This window comes from Lynx canadensis, chromosome B4 (genome assembly GCF_007474595.2).
Source record: "Lynx canadensis isolate LIC74 chromosome B4, mLynCan4.pri.v2, whole genome shotgun sequence".
NCBI lineage: Eukaryota > Metazoa > Chordata > Mammalia > Carnivora > Felidae > Lynx > Lynx canadensis.
Window position 1 is genome coordinate 62,010,846 of NC_044309.1, and position 20,706 is coordinate 62,031,551.

The 20,706-nt window shown below is 40.0% G+C and overlaps 1 protein-coding gene across 1 annotated transcript in view; it reads right to left on the reverse strand.

The window, feature by feature from the left end:
- The window catches only part of TMTC1 (transmembrane O-mannosyltransferase targeting cadherins 1), a 275,547-nt gene that overhangs the window by 44,568 nt on the left and 210,273 nt on the right, over window positions 1-20,706 (reverse strand). The window contains exon 12 of the mRNA XM_030322084.1: window positions 10,161-10,304. Within this exon, the coding sequence (XP_030177944.1) occupies window positions 10,161-10,304 (144 nt within the window). The remainder of the gene's footprint in view (window positions 1-10,160; window positions 10,305-20,706) is intronic.

Consider the following 20,706-nt stretch of genomic DNA (forward strand, 5'->3'; position numbering starts at 1 on the left):
GCACATGGATCCCTACCCCCCAGGCTCCTGTTAGGGTGCAGTAAAGGCACACAGGCTTGGAGAAGTGTCTGGCACGAGGGCAGATGCAGCAAATGTTAGCTCTACTTGCTCCTCAACGTTTCTGCCAGATTCCCATCTGGAATCGCCACCGGATGCCTCACAATTTACTTCTCAGCACAAACAGAATGCTGTCCCAGTGCTTCTACTCCATCTGAAGAGAAAAGGGACTTGCAAGTTCCTTTCTGGTCTTTCTCTTCCCCTGCACTGAAGAGATCAGAAACTTGGAGTCATAGTTAAAACCACAGATTCTTGCAGCTACAGAGATTTACGGGATCGCCTGCTCCCACCCCTTATTTCAAAAAGGAGACTGAGTCTCAAGGAGGTTGAATATTGCCCAAAGCTGTTCAATTGCAGGGGTGGAAAATGCGTTATCTACTTCTGATTCATTATTAATTTCATACCAAGAAGCTGAGCTTCAAATTGGCAGTGGGAAATTATGTCCCTGGGCTAATAATTAATAATAGCTAAAACTTATTTCGTCTTCATGGGGGTCTAGGTCCTATGTTAAGTACTTATATGCATTCTCATATTTAGTACTCATGAAAAGAAGTCACAGTATTATTTCCACTTTGTAAGTGAGTAATTAGAGGCAGCAAAAAATAACATTGTTTTCCCAAGGTCACACACTGCTACACGGTGTATAGATCCAAACTCACTAAGTTCTACAGCTCCTGGTCCTGAGGAGAGACGCAGACACAGCGTGACAGATGTAACAGAAAGTGCTGGCTACTGAGTTCCCACTTCACAGAGCTTACTGCTCCCAACCCTGGCAGCCCGGTTCCGTCTGTAATGGGAGAGTGATAGTGCCTGTCCCCTGCCCACCCTGAGTGGGTAGGTGTGTGAGGCCTGAGGAAGAGCTTAGTAATTCATCATTCAAGTGTCAGTTATTCACAGGCTAGTCACCTGTTGGAGGAGAGGTAGCAGAAAAGTTGGGGGCAGAGAGCCCTGCAATGCTTCCCGGCAGACAGGTGGTACCGTATGAAAGCAGCAGGCTGGGTCCTAGAGGGAGGGGAACACGGGAGGAAGACTATAAGGCAAGCTTCATGTCCCCATGGAGCTTCCTGGCCTGACCCTGCAGGCCACAGATAAGTAGAGAACATGCATGTTCCTCTTTCTGCCCTTCGTGTTTCCCCTCCTGGTTTACACAGGGCTAAAGATAGACTTGAAAGCCTTTGACGATCTTTAACAACTCACATTCCAAATTTAGCCTCGGTGTCAGGACAAAATTGATCTACTGGATTTAAGATCAAAAAATTGAGATGTTTGGTCCCCTAAGGTAACATAATGCATGCTAGGAGAAATTTCCAATGGTTACCCTCATTTCTCTCTTTTTCGAAAGTTTTTTTTTAACTTTTACAAATGTTTATTCATTTTTGGAGAGAGGGAGAGAGAGAGAGAGAGAGAGAGAGACAGAGACAGGGTGCAAGTGGGGGAGGGGCGGAGAGAGGGGGAGACAGAATCCGAAGCAGGCTCCACGCTCTGAGCTGTCAGCACACAGCCCAATACAGGGCTTGAACTCACGAACCGTGAGATCATTACCTGAGCCAAAGTTGGACGTTTAACTGACAGCCACCCAGGCGTCCCTCAAGTTTTTATTTTAATTCCAGTTAGTTAACATAGTGTTATATTGGCTTCAGGGGTACAGTGTAGTGATTCAACACTTCCTTGTTCATTTCTTTTATTCTTATAAATTGACTTGTACCTTCTTTAAGCTACATCTCCAGTGAAGAGCTGCTCCAAGTCAGCACCTGGCACAGGATCTTAAGGAGACCAGACTGCAAATGGGGGCAGGGAACGTTTGTGAAGCTTAAAGGAGCGGGGATAATTTTCAGGACAGGGGGGACGGCTGGATACTCTAGCACTTGACAAAGCAGTCTGGCATGTTTAGTTACCCTCTGTCAGAAATATTTATGCAGGGAGAGAAAAAACATTCCAATTCTTTAAGAGAATGTAAATAAAACGAGGGGTCCCGTAAAGCTTGCTCTCCCTCACAGTGCTTCCTGCACAGACTGTCTTCTGGCCTCACCAGTGTTTACTGCAGCCATTACAGCAAAGAAAGGATTGAGGAAAGGGACGCTTCTTTGCAAACCATACTGTGGGTTTAAAACAACTCACTCATGCTCAATTCATTTAGCAATCCCAGCATGAATGAATAGAGCTTTGGTGGGGGAGAGATACTTAGAAAAATATTTTAACAATTAGCAATCTGTTTATACACAAATAACTTTCAAATCTTGAGGAAATAGGTAAACATTCTCATTATTTCCCAGATAATTCAGTTTCGTGCAAACATTGAACGGAAGATAAAAATGCAAATGAAACCATATTTTAGATACACTAGGAGAGTTCTCACTTTAAAACCTCCGTGATATTCCCTCAAATGAAGTTTGCAGGCTTGTATTTCACATTTGTTGACAAGAGGCCAGTGCGGCTATGCACTGCGGTTCACACGGCATGGGAGGGTGGTAGGAAAGATGGAGGAAAGTGGCAGCATTTATGGAAAGTCCTAAATGCTAAGACATTTGGACTCTGTGTGTGTACATAATGGGCAATCAGTGAATCTCTCAGGCACCCCTCAATTTATAGGGAAGGTGGGAGAGGAGCAGGTGTTAGAAATAGAAGGAAAAGATGAAATAAAGAGCTTCAAAACAGGAGGAGGCCAACATTGTCATATTCTTCACTTCAGAGACATCAGGGGAATGAGAGCTGAACGAACAGGTGAGGAGGAAGGAGAAGCACCAAATGCTAACCACTCTTGCCAATTGACAAGAGAAATTTCAGAAAGAGTTAGGAGAACAGCTTGAGGGAATAGCTGAACTGAGAAAGATTCTCTGGAGGAACCTTGTGTGGGGGAGTGGGATACAGAAATTTGTGGAATGGGAAAAATCTGAAGACCTAAGAGACAGCCCACAATAATGCATGGGGGAAGGGGAAAGAAATAAAATCAAGAACACATGTGGATTTTGCACTAATGCCTACTAATGGCTAAAATAAAAAAGACTGACAATACCAAATGTTAGGGTACGAAGCATATGGATCTCTTACCATTGTTGATAGGAGTGCAAGTGGTACAATTACTCTAAAGGACAGTTTGGCAGATTCTTAAAACATTAAAGATACATTTACTTACCCACAATTCTACTCCTAGACGTTCACCTACAAGAAATGAACGTACAAAGACTGGGGGACCTGAACAGTCATAACATGAATATTCATAATCACTCAAACCTGCAAACAAACCAAGTATTCAGCCACAAGAAAATGGATAAACAAAGTTACAGTATATTAACATGATGGAATACTACTCAGCAATAAAAGAATGTAATATGGAACCACATGAATAAGACTCAAAACACTATGATGAGTAAAAATATCCAGAAGCCAAAAAGTACATATTAAGGATCAACTTTCAATGAAGCTCTAAAACAGGCTAAACTAATCTATGGTGAAAAGAATCAGAATGACTGCCTCGAGGGGGGAGAAATTACTGGAAAGAGGCACGAGGGGTCTTTCTGGAGTGATGGGAATGTTCTATGTTATCCTGGAGGTAATTATGAAAGTATATAGAATTGTCAAAATACAGATTTGTGAATTTTTTCCATGGTAATTATGCCACAACCTAAAAAAAATACAAATAAACAACACATAAATAAGATGTAAACACTGGCCTTGTTAAGGAGGCAAGACAGTGTCTCCTCCCTTGGAAGAGTAAAAGAAGAGATAGTCTGTCGACATGCAGGGAATTTTGAGATAGGAAGAAGGGAAGCTGAAAAAATTGACCCTGAATGACTTGAATGTTCTTAGTAAAAGTAAGGGATGATGTCATCTTCTGCGTGTGTTTATGAACACGGAGGAGGGGAAGAAGGATACATGTATTAGGAAAAGGAAAAAAAAAGGAGATATTATAGGATCATAAGGGATGAATCTCTAGCAGCTTTAACTCCTGACCCTGTTTGGTTTCACAATGCTCTCTTCAGAGTTTTGTTAGCTTTGTTTTTCATCCCTAACGCTTGACAGATTACATGACAGTCTAGAGCATACATTCCTGACAGAGGTGAAAATTGCTTCTTGGATTGGAGGTAGTGCTGTGAAAACAATATTAGATTACATATAAAAAATAAAATTAGATAGGACAATGGTTTGTGGTCTCCCAAAGCTCAACCCCTATGTAACAAATCTTATTCTTGAATATTCATTAGGGATGGAGGTGATTAGGAAAAAATGCTTTAAAAGTCTTCGAGGGTGAGGGTGGGGGCTAATAATGAAAACGAGTTGAGAAATATTGATCTACAGAAAGCAAAATGCAGGCAATGGGGTACACTGAGTTAGGAGCTTGGTCAGGCAAGTAAATGATAGTCAAGGTGTGAAAGAGTCTATGTTGATGTCACATGCATGAGTGAAATAGATAAATTAGAGATGAGATTATAAATTATGAATATAAAAATCAGAGAGAACAGAGATTCTAATAATGGAGAAGAGCAGGGTCGGTAGGAATGAGGGAGTAAGGGGGGAGTAACACTGGTCGTGGAAGGCACAACAATACTAAGGTCTTAAAAGAAGACAACTTGGAGGGCGCCTGGGTGGCTCAGTCAGTTGAGCATCCGACTTCGGCTCAGGTCATGATCTCGTGGTTGGTGAGTTCGAGCTCCACTTCGGGCTCTGTGCTGACAGCTCAGATCCTGGAGCCTGCTTCAGACTCTGTGTCCCCCTCTCTCTCTGCTCCACCCCTGCTTGAGCTCTGTCTCTGTCTTTCAAAAATGAATAAACGTAAAAAAACTTTTTTTTAAAGAAGACAACTGAACACAGAGAAGAGTTAGAAGGTGGCAGGTCAAAATCATGACCCCATCAGAGGGTTAGTAGGGACGACAGAGGGTGAAAGGTGAGAGGGGGGAGAGGTAAGAGGTTAAGGTCAAAGAGGAACATCAGAATTTAGGTGATACAAAGTAAAAAGGTCTGTGTAAAAATCCCATGGCATGGCCACGTTGGTGGGTGCCCAAGGTAGAGTAGAACCAGAGGGTCTAGGGGAAAAGCTGGCAGAAGAAGTGGGTGACTGATTAAGTTGGGGAGGGGCTGTAATGGGATTGAGACTACACATAAATAAGGTTGGAAGTACCATGAATACTAACAGATCACTATGGCGGTGGGGGCAAGGAGTGAGATTTCACTAGAAGGAAAGGGTGCAGAACTTGCCCACCCAAAGCTGACATCCTAATGTAGCGGAAAGGAACTCCAAAAGCTTTTCTTTATCCAATGGGCTGGCATTTTGAATTCCCAGAGGCTTCAGTTGAAAAGGAGAGAAGAGAACTACCATCTTGAATGTATCAATTCCTTTTTATAAAATAAAAGGTGGTGTAGCTAGTATCAAAGCTATAAAGAAATTTATCCCAAACATTTAAATTTATTCAAAGATAATGGTCACCCTTCTTTCCATGTCCTTTTATTCTTCAGAATTTAATTTTCTAAAGGACCAGACTAAAGAAAATCAAACGTATTTTTTCCCAAATTCAACTTATATATAGTTCAATTACTGGATATCCCATTTCACTTTCTTCTAAATTTGGATTATAATATTTATTATAATACCCATTAACACCCAAATCCTCTCATGTGAATAGAAGGTAGTTCTGGCAATGAGGGAGGTATGCTATATAATTCTTTAAGAGGGTCTTTTCATATTCTGTTTCAGTAACAAACACTAGCAGCTATTTTCCCCAAGCAGTCACAAAAATATTTTCCTACGCCCTGAATGTAAATATCCGATTATATTCTCTTGAGCCATCAGGGACTTCTGCTCTTTTCAACCATGAAAAGTTTATGCTAATCTTGCCTATTTTCTTTTATGTTTTAGGCTTCAAGCAAAGCCAACAATAATTAATATAAATTAAGAATGCTGGCATGGATAGCTGCTCCGTATCAATCTGTCACACTGTACATATGCTGCACAGAATCATAATAAATTAGCTTCAAAGTCCAGTGAAATGGTCATGAAAGAGGCCAAATATATTTGGATAGCATTCATTGAAATCTATTGCTATGAACAGGTCTAAAGCTATATGTCATATAATTCCAAGAATTCAAGTGACATTTGTCCTCAGTGCCACACGATTTCTGGGATGGTCTGACAGAATCACATTTTATTTAGAGCTTCTGGCCTGGACAAAGACTTAATTTCTCTCAAAGTCAAAGTCATTAATAAAGGTCTATGCTGTGCAATACAGCAGCCACTAACCACACGTGGTTACTGAACACTTGAAATATGACTAGTCTGAAAGTAAGAAACATACACTGGGTTTCAAAGATTAATTGTAAAGAAATACACACTAGCTCAGTAATATTTTTACGTGTTCAATTTTAAAATTAATTTTTAATACGTATTACACACTAAAATGACAATATTTTGGATATACAGGGTTAAATAGAATGCATTATTATAATAATTCCACATTTTTATGTTCTGAAATATGGCTGCTTGAAAATTTTAAGTCACAGATTCTGGCTGTCATTACATTTCCATTGGGCGATGTGGCTCTAGGCTGTATCCCAGTTTTGAGGCAAGCCACAAGGAGGCAGTCGAGTGTGGTCAGACAGCTCTAGGTTCAATTCCCATGCCTTCTGTTACTTCGCTAAGGGACCTTGGCACATTACTTCTCCAAGCCTTAGTCTCTTCATTTATAAAATAGGAATGATGACAGTGCCCTGCTCTCAGCGATGAGCAAATCTAACACTTGTGCCTAAATAGGTGCTTGGGTTCTCAGAATGCATATTAAGTTCTAGATTACAAAAAAGGGCACAATTTAAAAAATTAGCTGCCTGATGAGAAACAGATAGGGCAAAAATCTTAAATAGCAAAATGGATCAAATCAAACAAAATTTAAAATATTCTTATTTATTTATTTATTTATTTATGTATTTATTTATTTATTTATGTCTTTGACCCACTGCTAGTAGCAGACATATATTAAGGTTAAGTAGAAATGAAACTCAGAGTTAACTAAATGTGGATTAACTCTATTTTCTGAGTTTCCTCTCTCTGCTACTGAGGGATATAATGTAAACAAATGTCACTATCCTCCCCCCCCCAAAAAAACCATGACGGGTCTTTCTCCCAGAAGGCAATCACATGCTGTCAAATAGCTGAATATGAAGTAATTCTTGGATTGGAGAGGTATTTGGGTAGCATGGGTCAAGGTAAGTGAATAGAATAGGAATCCAAGGGCAGGCATTCAGTCCTAGGTCTGACAAGGCCTAGGCCAATGTCACATGAGATCTCTGAGCCTTGGTTTCTCCATGTGTAAAACGGGGATGCAGATGATAATACCTCTCACAATAGATTAAAGATTAAATAATGCATATGAAAACACTTATCTGTAAACCGGACAGTATTATATAAATGTTAGCTATTAGCATGATTTTATTCTACTGAATTGTAAAAGGAATCTACATAGATACAGCCACTCTGCTTTCTGGTGTAAATGAAAAGAACAAAAGGCAAACAATGGTGACTTTGTACAAAGCACTCAACTTCGCAGGACCCTGGTTTCCTCTTCTTCCCTGTCTACTTTAAGGAGTCACGAGGAGAGCCTCCTCAAAAAAACATGCACTCAGAAAAGTACAGTCTTACACAAATGTAAAGCATTGTCTTTGGTTTGGATAATCATCAAAAGTTGATTTTGACAAAATCTCTGACAAAGAGAGAAAAAGTCCGATGCTCAGTATCCAGGAATCCCTCCTACTGTGAAGAGTAGCCATTGCCATGCTCCAAAAAATAATCCCTTATCCTTTTAACTCACAGATACTCATTCAAGCTAATAGTGGAATAATATGTGAATTGAAAAAGGAAGGTTAGAGTGTGCATCTCTTGTTCAGGTCTTGGCAAGATGAAATTTAAGGACCGTCTAACCATTATTTTCAAGTAGAGGCCCATTCAGCACAATATTGTAACCATAACTGCAGGACATCATTCCTAACAAGAACTGTCATTAAAGCTGGCTCTTTGGGGGAACAAATACTCATATGGTCTTTAAAATCAATACGATGTAATCCAGTTACCCCAAAAGACACTGATAGGACTTTATCCAGCCATTAAGTTACTTGGGCTCGAAGTTAGGACATAAACAGACCCAACAATGACTTTAAAAAAATGAGTCCATAGAGCTTCACATAAAGAAATAAGAGCTCACAAAAATAGCAGAGTAATATAAAAGCACTCTATTGACCTGCAACTAGTTATCTGCAATAACAGAGAACTCATTTTCCCCATATCTCTTGATTTGTTATTATTTTTAATGGGAGCTAACTGGTAATAAAATGGTTTTTCTGTCACAGTGTGTACCATTTCATTCATAGTTGTTGTTTTTCATCAATCTCAATTTGTATCAAGTTGTAACAATAAATTATCTGATTCAAAAATTCCATTTGTTTTTTGCTGACTTACAGTTTTATTTCTTTCATTTTAAGTGTATTTTCCTCACATTTACTTATTTTTGTATAGTCTTCCTTGATTTTGTGCTCCTATAAGTGGATAAAGCCATTTCTAAACATAAAACTTCAGACTCAGGGGGTACCTGGGTGGCTCAGTTGATTAAGCATCTGGCTCTTGATTCCAGCTTAGGTCCTGATCTCATGGTTTGTGAGTTCGAGCCCCACATCCAGCTCTGTGATGACAGTACAGAGCCTGCTTGGGATTCTCTCTCTCCCTCCCCCTCTCACTATTTCTCTCTCTCTCTCTCTCTCAAAATAAATAAATAAACTTAAAAAAACAAACAAAAAAACCCTTCAGATTCAGGATGGTACCTATCACATCATACCATATTAGAATGTTCTGTGATTAATCCACCCAATGCTTCTGTCCAAACGAGATTAGATAAAAACACACATTAACACACACATTAGGAGAAAGGACTATTATCTATCTATATATGTAAAATTAAAGGAGTAAACAAGAAGGTGGAGAAGCTGCATCACACTGAGTTACTGAGATAATTAGAGGACAATCCTGCTGGAGCACCTGGGTGGCTCAGTCAGTTACTCTTGGTTTCAGCTCAGGTCATGGTCTCATAATTCCTGAGTTTGAGCCCCACATCTGGCTCTGAGCTGACAGTGTGGAGCCTACTTGGGATTTTCTCTCTCCTTCTCCATCTCTCTCTCTCAAAAATAAACAAATAAACATTAAAAAAAAAAAAAAAAAGACAATCCTGTTAGGGAGAGGCCAAAAGAACAAAGCAAACCATTCGCTTTAAAAGTACCAGATGAGCACTCTAGAAATTTAGAGACGTGGAAACCAATTCAGTAAGTGTGTGGACTGTCAGCATCCTAACGAGCATCACTACAATCTCATTCCAAACATTTTCATCCTATTTCTGCTTCTGATGTACCATCACCAACATACCAAGACTCTGTATTAATAAAAAGACAAGATGCAAAATTATCCCTGTGTGCTTCAGTCTTCAGTGACACTAATCAACCTTTTACTGGGCAGTGACAGTACCCGGTGACTGGTGACTATACCCGGCAGGTCTTCCTAAGAGTAAGACTTACCATCACTAAGTCCAGGCAGACCTTACTTTGTTTTTTACTGTTAGTACACACTGAACACAAGCTCTGGTTCTGTCATTTGCCTACAGTTTTAGAGCAGATTGCTCTTCGTGGATAAGTACTTTTACAAGGTATACTCATGGAATACCTGGGAAACACCTTTCCAAAAAAAAATTGGGAAATGTCGTATTCCATATTGCCTTCTTCAAGATTCACGGGGCATTTAGGATATTAAAGGTTCTTGCAAGAGGGGAGTCATCCTTGTCTAACTTGGCATTTCCTAAGTTTACCTGACCAAGGAGCCCTTCCCTATTCCTACCCCTCCACAGACAATCTGTGAACATATCTCAGAACTAACATGTCCAGAGAGACACTCTAGGGAAATACTCTCTTTGACTGATAAGGGATAGAGTTAATTTAGACGAATATGACCTCTTCTCAAAGCTTGGAAACGTTTATTATCCTACTCTAAGAAGAGGACTGAAGCACGACCAAATGAGTGTTGAGAAAGAAAGGGGTGCCTAAAATGACCAGCGCACCTAATCGAAGGTCCACCTTGTACTTACTTGAGGAGATTCCCAAGATTGAAAAGAGCTCGGTTGTGCTGTGGATTTAGCTGGAGAGCCCTCTGATAGTAGATCTTTGCCTCTGCTGTGTCTCTTGTCAGCGTTCCGAGGTTGTTCAGGGCACTGGCGTGGCGAGGATACAACCTGAAAAATTAGAGATATTAAGCCAGGATTGTTCAAAAACTCCTAAGGTGGGCACAACAATTTGCTTGTTTTCCTCCCTCCTCCACCCTAGGAATGTCACAACCCAAACAAAACACTGAATTCTTCCTTTATTTTAATGGGTTGTCCACGTGAAATTTTAATTATGTATGCAGCTGCAGGCATATAAATGTGGCTGAGAAGTACATATTTGACAGGGGTATATGTAAATAACCCTCAAATGATGCAAAAATAAACAGTATACAAATCTATCAGGTTTAACCAAATTTTAGTCCTTTGGATCCTACAATTACTTTCAATTTGCTTTGACAGAAAACCCCTATTGCCTCACCACTTCTGAGTTTCTGGGCTGGTAGGACTGCTGACCAGCTGCCCATATAATGCCCACTATGTACATAAGACGCTGGGGGTTCTTCGGATGAGGGCATCTTCATGAACATATTTGGATTGGAAGATGAGTCAGACTGCCATTATTGGGAAAGGATAATACACACGATTTTCCCATAAAAATAAACTTTACTCCCGAAATGGCTTTTCATCTTGGCTCTCTTTTTCCATTTTACCCCCTTTCTCTCCTCCTATTATAATTTGGGTGCCAACTGGCCTGAGAGAGTTCTCAGAATGAAAATCCAGACAAACACTTTCAAAAAAATTAAGTAATGCACAAGGAAGTGAAAATGGCATTCCCAATGTTCAAAAGCAAATGTAAAGGAGGACTGGGGATACATCAGGAAGTCAAATTTATGCTGATTAAGGAGGGAAGGGAATCAATTTACTTCCATAACTCAAAACCATAAAGAAGGTAAATCCACACAGCTACATAGTTTAGTTGTTTCTGCTATATTTAGAGCAGAATATTTAGCAGACTAAGAGGTTCACTCCATCTCTGTCACCCAGAGTACTCAGAATAAGCCTGTGAAGCTGCCTGTTAATGTAGGAAAGCTAAGATAAGGCCCAAATAAAAATAGGATGTGTACTTGTCAAGTCTCTTGACAATCAAATGACATGCTTGGCCTCTCCCACTCTGTTCCACACCTTCTAAGATCAGTTATATTTGGGAGCAGAAGGGGGTCCTATTTAAAAGGCTGACAAGACAAGTCTCATGGTTTGTCTTTTTAAACCTTTGCTTAACCCAAAGTTTCCTAGGTTTATTTGACCATACAATCCTTCCCTACTCCCTTTTTTTTTTTTTTTTTTAAATTTTTTTTTTCAATGTTTATTTATTTTTGGGACAGAGAGAGACAGAGCATGAACGGGGGAGGGGCAGAGAGAGAGGGAGACACAGAATCGGAAACAGGCTCCAGGCTCTGAGCCATCAGCCCAGAGCCTGACGCGGGGCTCGAACTCCCGGACCGCGAGATCGTGACCTGGCTGAAGTCGGACGCTTAACCGACTGCGCCACCCAGGCGCCCCTTCCCTACTCCCTTTTAGAGCAGCGATGAACACGATGAACATCTCTAAGACTAGTATTTTCAGGAAGACATTACAGGTAATGCTCCTCATGACCGTCAAGGACTCTTCACAGACATGTTATGCCCTCCCAAAGCTGGAAAGCCCTAATTACTCTCAGTGGCTGCAGAGATTGTTGGAGGGAGAGAGATATTATGAGAGGAAGTTGGGGAAAAGAAAACATGCTGGGCCAGCACATGGCACTATTGTTCGCTTATCTCTGGTCACCTTTACTCAGGCAAAGACAACCTGAGGTCCCTGGTGGTAGCCCCACAACCCCAAGCTTCACAATCCTGAAGTATGGCAAGTCCTTGGCCTGAGGGACAGCAAGTCCTTGGCTCTCTTTCTCTGAGATGCCACTATGGCACATCAAGAGCTATGATGAGAGACAGAATGCTCTTGTACCTGTTCATTCACTACATACCCACAAAAGTCTCCTGAGAAGCTTATGTCTAAGAATGATTTTAGAAGTGGTTACAGAGAGGATATCACTGCCAGCACTCAAATTCTTCTACAGATTTTTTATTTTTTTTGTGCAGGTGAAGATGTTGAGCAAAGCTCTCTGACTTCCCAAAGATTTAAGGGATGTCCAATGAACGCAGTGAGAGCAGTTCTCATTTCCCTGCTGACCAGCTGTAACAGAAAGCTTTCCGGGGACATCTGTCTTCTTAAACCTTGATCTTTTCCTTGATTCTTTAGGCTTGGGAGCCCTTGAAACAAATATGTGAGGTGAAACCACTACCTATGTATGGGAAAGGACAGTCTAAATTCAATAAGATCTTCCACCATGGGCTCACCCATCTCCTGTTGCACCCATCTGCACGGTCAAGCAACTGCCCTCAGCACTGGCTCTCAGCCCACCTTCTCAAACTTTACGTTCCCTCATGATCCACTGTCACTTAAATAAATAGTCATGCACTTTCAATTTCACTGAGTACAAAAATGTTTCTCTTTCTCCCTCTCTCTCTCTCTCTCTTTTTTTTTTTTAAAATCAGAAACAATATAAATCCACACCAAACTCAAAAACAAAAATAATCAGTGAGAAGGAAATAAAAAACAGATATAAGAAACAGATATAAGCACTATGAGGGAAAAGGCCTTTTTATGCCCTGTGCTCCGAGAACCTGTCTGCAACTGCAGAACCATGAGGCTTAGGACAGGGATTCATGGCCAACCACAAATCCCTGCCAACCATGAATCAAGCCAGGGAAGATGCTCGGTGTTAACAAAGAGTCCTGATCCATTGAGGAAAGGGATTTCTAGCATCTACAGTGGTTTACTTAATCTAGTACCACTCATAGCCCTCCACTTGAAAAATGTGCAATATTGTTTATTCCTAATAGTAAGGGTTTGCTGGCAATATCCTCTCTCACTGGGTATCCGATTAGGTTCACCTAATCACAAGCAAGCACTGCATTATTTATAAAACAAAGCTGAATTTCATTAAAAGAGTTCTTCAATAACCAAGTCAGCAAAAAATACCACTCCTTATTTTGAGTCGTAGATAGACAGAAATTTTCTTCAAACACATACTCTTTTCTTGTTTACTGAAGATCTATAGAAGGACAAGAGTTATTTTGTGCTTTTACTTTCCAAATAAACTTCGGTTTGAATTAGCTTGGGTGTAATTCAATACTGAGGGCTCCAGGAAGGGAATTTTCTACTGGAAAAATGAACAATTTAAGGGCTGTTTATGTTGCTACATCAATGGTCAGAATAAATTTAGCCCATCTTGACTTTTACTTCTACAGGTATGTTTTACAAAAGTTCTGTTAGTGATTGATTATTCCCTTCCCTATCTAAAAAATCTCAGCAAAAGCTTCACTGAACTAGAGTGGAGTGGTGATTTTCAAACCTATTTTTTTTCACATTTTAGTAGCTTTATTTACTTTTTTTTTTTTTTAATTTTTTTTTTTCCAACGTTTTTATTTATTTTTGGGACAGAGAGAGACAGAGCATGAACGGGGGAGGGGCAGAGAGAGAGGGAGACACAGAATCGGAAACAGGCTCCAGGCTCTGAGCCATCAGCCCAGAGCCCGACGCGGGGCTCGAACTCACGGACCGCGAGATCGTGACCTGGCTGAAGTCGGACGCTTAACCGACTGCGCCACCCAGGCGCCCCGCTTTATTTACTTTTTAAAAGTACCCCACCCAACACCCTAGCAATCCTCAGTTTGTTCTTTTTTTTTTTTTTTTTTTTCAGGAGTAGAATTTAGTGATTCATCACTTACATATAACACCCAGTGCTCATCCCAACCAGTGTTATCCTTAATGCCCCTCAGCCTTTTAGCCCTTCCCCCACACCCAACACCCCTCCAGCAACCCTCAGTTTGTCTCCATATTTAAAATCTCTTATGGTTTGTCTGCCTCTCTGTTTTTATATTATTTTTGCTTTCCTTCTCCTATGTTCATCTGTTCTGTATCTCAAATTCCACGAGTGAAATCATGATATTTGTCTCTCTCTGACTTATTTCACTTAGCATAATACATTCTAATTCCATCCATGTTATTGCAAATGGCAAGATTTCATCCTTCTTGATTAGCAAATAATATTCCATTGAATATATATACCACATCTTCACTATCTATTCATCAGTCAATGACATTTGGACACTTTCCATATGTTGACTATTGTTGATAGTGTTGCTATAAACATTGGGGTGCATGTGCCCCTTTGAATCAGCATTTTTGTATCATTTGGATAAATACCTAGTAGTGCAACTGCTGGGTCATAGGGTAGTTCTATTGTTCATTTTTTGAGGTACCTCCGTAATGTTTTCCAGAATGGCTGCAACAGTTTGCATTCCCACCAGTAGGGCGAAAGGGTTCCTCTTTCTCCTCATCCTTGCCAACAGCTGTTCTTGCCTGAGTTGTTAAGGTTAGCCATTCTGACAGGTGTGAGGTGGTATCTCACTGTGGTTTTGATTGTAGCTCCCTGATGATGCGTGATGTTGAACATTTTTTCATGTGTCTGTTAGCCATCTGTACATCTTCTTTGGAAAAGTGTCTATTCATGCCTTTTGCCCATTTCTTCACTGGATTGTTTGGTTTTTGGGTGTTGATTTTGATAAGCTCTTTATAGATTTTGGATACTAATCCTTTATCTGTTATGTCATTTGCAAATATCTTCTCTCATTCCATCACTTGCCTTTAGTTTTGCTGATTGTTTCCTTCACTGTTTCTTTCACTTCCTTCAAAAAGATTTTTATCTTTATTTTTTTTTTATTTTTTTTTTTTTTACTGTCATGGCTTAAGATTTATTCCAGCAAAGGATACAGTGAAGGAATAAAAGAAAAAGTATATATACAGTAAACCTTGGATTGCAAGTAACTTGTTCTGCAAGAAGATTTTTATCTTAATGAGGTCCCAATAGTTCATTTTGGCCTTGCCTCCAGAGACATGTTGAGTAAGAAGTTGCTGTGGCCAAAGTCAAAGAGGTTTTTGCCTGTTTTCTCCCCTATGATTTTGATGGTTTCCTCTGTACATTTAGGTCTTTCATCCATTTTGAGTTTATTTTTGTGTATAGTGTAAGAAAGTGGTCCAGGTTCATTCTTCTGCACGTTGCTGTCCAGTTTTCCCAACACCATTTACTGAAGAGACTGTCTTTTTTCCTTGGATATTCTTTCCTGCTTTGTCAAAGATTAGTTGGCCATATGTTTGTGGGTCCATTTCTGGGTTCTCTATTCTGTTCCATTGATCTATGTGTCTGTTGTTGTGTCAGTACCATACTGTCTTGATGATCACAGCTTGAAGTCTGGAATTGTGATGCTTCCAGCTTTGGTTTTCTTTTTCAGGATTGCTTTGGCTATGTGGGGTCTTTTCTGGTTCCATACAAATTTTAGGATTGTTTGTTCTAGCTCTCTGAAGAATGCTGGTGTTATTTTGATAGGGTTTGCCGTTCTCTTTATTTAAGAGTCTCTTATGATTTGCCTTCCTCTCTGTTTTTATCTTATCTTTCCTTCCCTTCCCCTATGTTCATCTCTTTTGTTTCTTAAATTTCACATATGAGTGAAATCAGATACTTATCTTTATCTGACTGACTTATTTCGCTTAGCATGATAAACTCTAGTTCCATCCAGGTTATTGCAAATGGCAAGATTTCATTCTCTTTGGTTGCCAAGTAATATTCCATTGTATATAATACCACATCTTCTTTATCCATTCATCAGTCGGTGGACATTTGGGCTCAAACCTATTTTTTTTAAGATCAATGTGAACAGCTCCTGGATTTTCTTTCTCATAATCTTACCCAACATTTGTGTTGTTTATGGGGACTCTCTTGCTATTTCTTAATTATTGTCATTTTATTTCAGTGAGTTAAATTCTTAAAAATGTATGATAGAGGAAATATGTTATATTCTCAAGTAGTTCCAGGGTATAAGGAAGTTTATTTTTCCTCTTTAACAATGAAACCTAAACATAGAGATAGAGTTCCTATGAACTGAAGAGAGTTTTTTTCAAATATCAGATAATTGGTATTCTTTTTTGCTAATGTTTATTTTGAGAGAGAGATAGCATGAGCAGGGCAGAGACAGAAAGAGAGAGGGAGGGAGAGAATCTGAAGCAGGTTCTGTGCTATGAGTGAAGAGCCCGATGCGGGTCTCGATCCCAAGAACTGTGAGATCACGAGCTGAGCTAAAGCTAAGAGTCAGACACTCAACTGACTGAGCCACCCAGGCAACCCTGGATAATTTATATTCTTGATAGGAAAACATCCATTTGAGCATTTAAGGGGTTCTTAATTTTTACCTAGCAGTGTTTTCTTAAGCAGGATTGATAAAATAGGTAGTTGAGGATATATGACTCCCCTTCATTCCCAGTCACCTTAACTCTGAGAACCAACATTGACAACATCACTGGTGGGTGGGGGAGCAGGAATAAAAGAAAATGGGTCCAAAGGGACCTGGGATGTATTAATGATACTTCACATTGTAGAGTACTTTTTCTTCCATTATCTCCTTTAAGCCTCCTAATTCTTTAAGTAGAATTACTGTACTATTTTAGAGTTGAGGAAAAAAATTGAGTAGGTAATAGATTAAAAAAAAAAAAAATCTCAGACACATGTGTTCTGTTCCTGTTCCTGTAAATCTATTTATTTTCCCCAAACATTATGAGTAATTTGACCTTCAGCAAATAAATAAACTGCTACAAATTAGAGCTTCCATTTAGAATAATTTCTTTTGGCCAATCCATTCACCTATGATCTTATAGGAACTAGTTCTCAGTGACAGAAATAGAATAAACTCAATACTCAGGACACTTGGCTATTGAGATTCTCATGCACTGGAAAAATTTGTTACCTGTTGTACAAAATAATCCTGGTACCTCGGAAAAGCATAGTATTAGAAAAAGCTATTCAGTGAGTGCACAAGATGTATATATACTCTCTCATCTACTGTTCTTAAGCTTTAACCTCCAGATCACCTGAAGATCCAGAGACATAAGATATATATGACCAAAGTTTGGTTTTATATTTTCTTTCAGTCATTTACTTGGAATTTTGTACAATGTGTTCAAAAGTTAAGGATGCTCTTAATTTTTTATCGTTTGATTACCCTATAAGGATTTCACTGTGCAAGCAATATTGTATCATGTGCTTCAGTTTGCAATTTCCTTTTAGAATATACACACCATGATTTATTTGTCTGATTTTCATTCCACACATTAATTTATTTGAGGTTAACTATGCCAAGGGCAGATGTTTATTTTCTATTTCCTGCTGAGAAAAAAAAATCCAAAAGAAAAACATAGCTGGGAAAAAAATTCAACCATAAAATCTGAATTTCATTGGACTAAAAAAATGTCCAAAGCAAACTTTATTTCAGGAGTCAGCAGCATATTTTCAACCAGATTAGTCTCTGGCACTTTTTAAGTGCTTTCCTGTTATAAGATTTGAACTATCATGTCACTAAAATGTACCAGGTAACACTGATTATTGATCTGCTTTTTTACTTTTTTGAAATTGCCATTAACAAACAAGTCTTACCACTTTCTTTTTGTACTATTTAAGATAGCTTTGGAAAAAACCTCACAAGCAATTTTGGGAAATGTGACACACTCTCTAAAGGGGGCCAACTAAATTATCTGACCTCTCACAATGGATGACTTCTCACAGTGATCCAGAAGGACTCCGCCCAATTGATTTTCCGAGATAATTTAGAGTAGAACCTTGTTCTCTGATGCCCTCAGGAAATGAGTCATTTTAAGTGGCTGAATTTTCCTGATTCCTGACAATTTAACTCTAGAGGTTGGGAAATGTATTCAATTAAATACGTCTCTGCTTTTTGAAATAGAAAATGGTAAACATAATTTAACCTTTCTCAGAGGCTTGGGGTGATTGTAGTGACCTTTGGTTTTTGTGGCAGATGGTGGGGAATTGCTCTGGTGGAGTAGAAAAAAAATAACTGTATTTGGAGTCAGAAGCCATGTGTGACTTTCTAGCTATGTGATTTTGAATTTATGTCTGTCCTTTAGTTGCTTTCTCTATAACAGTAAGGTCAATAACATAATGACCTTCTTATCTTTTCATACCCATCATCATACCTGTTCCACTACAAACATTTAATGTTTTGGGATCGGTTGCAGGACCTCTGGGTAGTAGTACCTGGCTGCCCCTACAGCCCCAATGAACCCATGTCAGGCTGAAGCCACCAGCTCTCCTTCTCTCATGGATTTCTCACCCTCCAAAAAAATCATTGTCTCCACTATTGTCAGTGGCCTTCAGCTTGCTCCCATCAGTCAGAATAACATCCATTATTTCTTCATCACTAATCCAGTGAACACTCAAGTCATCTTGTGTCCATCTGTCTCTCCTGTGCCGTGGGTTCTCAGATGTGAAGGACACATCACTCTCTCCATTTTAAGAATGTAGGAATGTTCTTTGTCAAACCCTTATCCCAAAGCCTGTCAATCCTTCATCATCTAAAGCAAATGATCCCCACAGGCACCAGAGGCACTTCCTCCAAGCCTTTCTGATACACTGAACACCAAGTGGAATTTCAGACACATGCAATTTTAAAAGCTACATTGAAGGTTGTAAGGAAATCCAAAGTCCTACGTGACAGATCAATGTGCGCATGGAATCCTTACTGTAATAACACTTTGTAGCATGAATAGTACTCTGCAGGAAAAGTGTGTCCATATTCCTAATCAATAACTGCCAATGAAGAAGATCATGAGGGACAGGGAAGGAGAAGGGTACATATCCTGAATATCCACCTCAGGAATTGGTGGTCACCACTGGCAGAAACTAGGGGTATTAAATGCCTTGTGATACATACGACAGCCCTGCATGATGAAGAGCTGTTCCATCTAAATTGTTGACGGCTCTCCCACTGAGAAACAGTGCTTGTTATTACAGAGGGGTCCTCCGACTCTAAGGGAGCCTGTGATATTTTATGCATTATATTCCCTCAGTCTTTCTTTCAACAATCACTTATTGGGCACTTACTAAGGGTCCACAGGAATAAAGAGAAAGCAGCCCTTGCTCTCAAGGAGGTCCCGTGGCAGAAGAGGGAGAGACAAGGACACCAACTTAGTTTAGTGCACTATGGTCAGAGCACACAGGGCAGAAAGAGACAAAGCAGAAGGAGGGGAGTATAAGAGACAGGAGCTCATGGCAGGAGCCATGGTAATCACCAAGGTGTTGCCAGGAGAGATGATGCGTTACCAGAGAGGCAGTAAGAGTTAGGGGGAAGGGGAGGAGGGGATACAAATAGGAAGAGGAAGGAAGGCTGCTTCAGAGAGAGAAAGCAAAACCAAACAGAACTCAGGAAACAAAACGTTTTACTCCAGCTTAAGCACAAACTAGAAAGGAAGGCAATAAAGGAAAAGGAGCAGGTTTGGGACAAAAGGTGGTAATGTGAATCTCAGGTGCAGAGAGGGTAATTTGTGGAAATGTCCAGGAATCAGATGGACAGATGGCTCTGACAGGAAAGCTATGTGGTGAAATTACAGATCTGAGAGTTACTCAGCATATAGACATTAACTAAAGCCTTTGGAACTCAAGAAATCCCTTGGGAGGAAAGCAAAGATTGAGAAAAGAAGGTGACCTAGAAGAGGGGTCTGAGGACTCCTCTATTAAGGGTTTGGAGGAGAGTCTCAAGAAATAGAAGAAAAACCATGACAGCATAAAAGCTGAAAAAGAACCTGTCTAAAAAGGAGAGAGCAGTCAACAAAATTAATGCTGCCAAGCGTCAAGTAATTTACTGATATATTTATTTTTAATGTTTATTTATTTTGTGTGTGTGTATGAGAGAGAGAGAGGGAAAGAAAGAATGAGCAGGGGTGGGGCAGAGAAAGGGAGAGAGAGAATCCCGAGCAGGCTCCACGCTGTCAGTGCAGAACCCAAATGCTGGGTTCAAACTCACAAACCATGAGATCATGACCTTAGCCAAAGTCAAGAGTCAAAAGCTTAAATGAGTCAGCCACCCAGGTGCCCTGAGAGTCAAGTAATTTAATTGCTAAGCAGCGTCCTCCTCAGGAGTTACCCACCTGGAGGCAGCTGGTGTGCTGGAGGAAAGCAGTTTCAGTGGTGGAGAGGGAACCAACTGCAGTTGAGTCATGAGAAGGACACAAGGGAGAAGAAGACACTGAGACTTGCAGGAAGTTTCACTACTTGAAAGGTGGGAAGAGACAGACTGAATGGCAGGAAGGGCTAACAGGAGATGCAGAGGCTGGTTTGCATATTTATTTAAAGATGGCAGGGATGCCTAGGTAGCTAGTCGGTTAAGTGTCTGACTTCCACTCAGGTCATGATTTCACAGTTCGAGCCCTGCATTGGGCTCTGTGCTGACAGCTCAAATCCTGGAGCCTGCTTCAGATTCTGTCTCCCTCTCTCTCTGCTCCTCCCCCACTCACACTCTATCATTCTCTCTCTCTCAAAAATAAATAAATGTTACAAAAATTTCAAAAAATAAATAAAGATGGCAGAAGC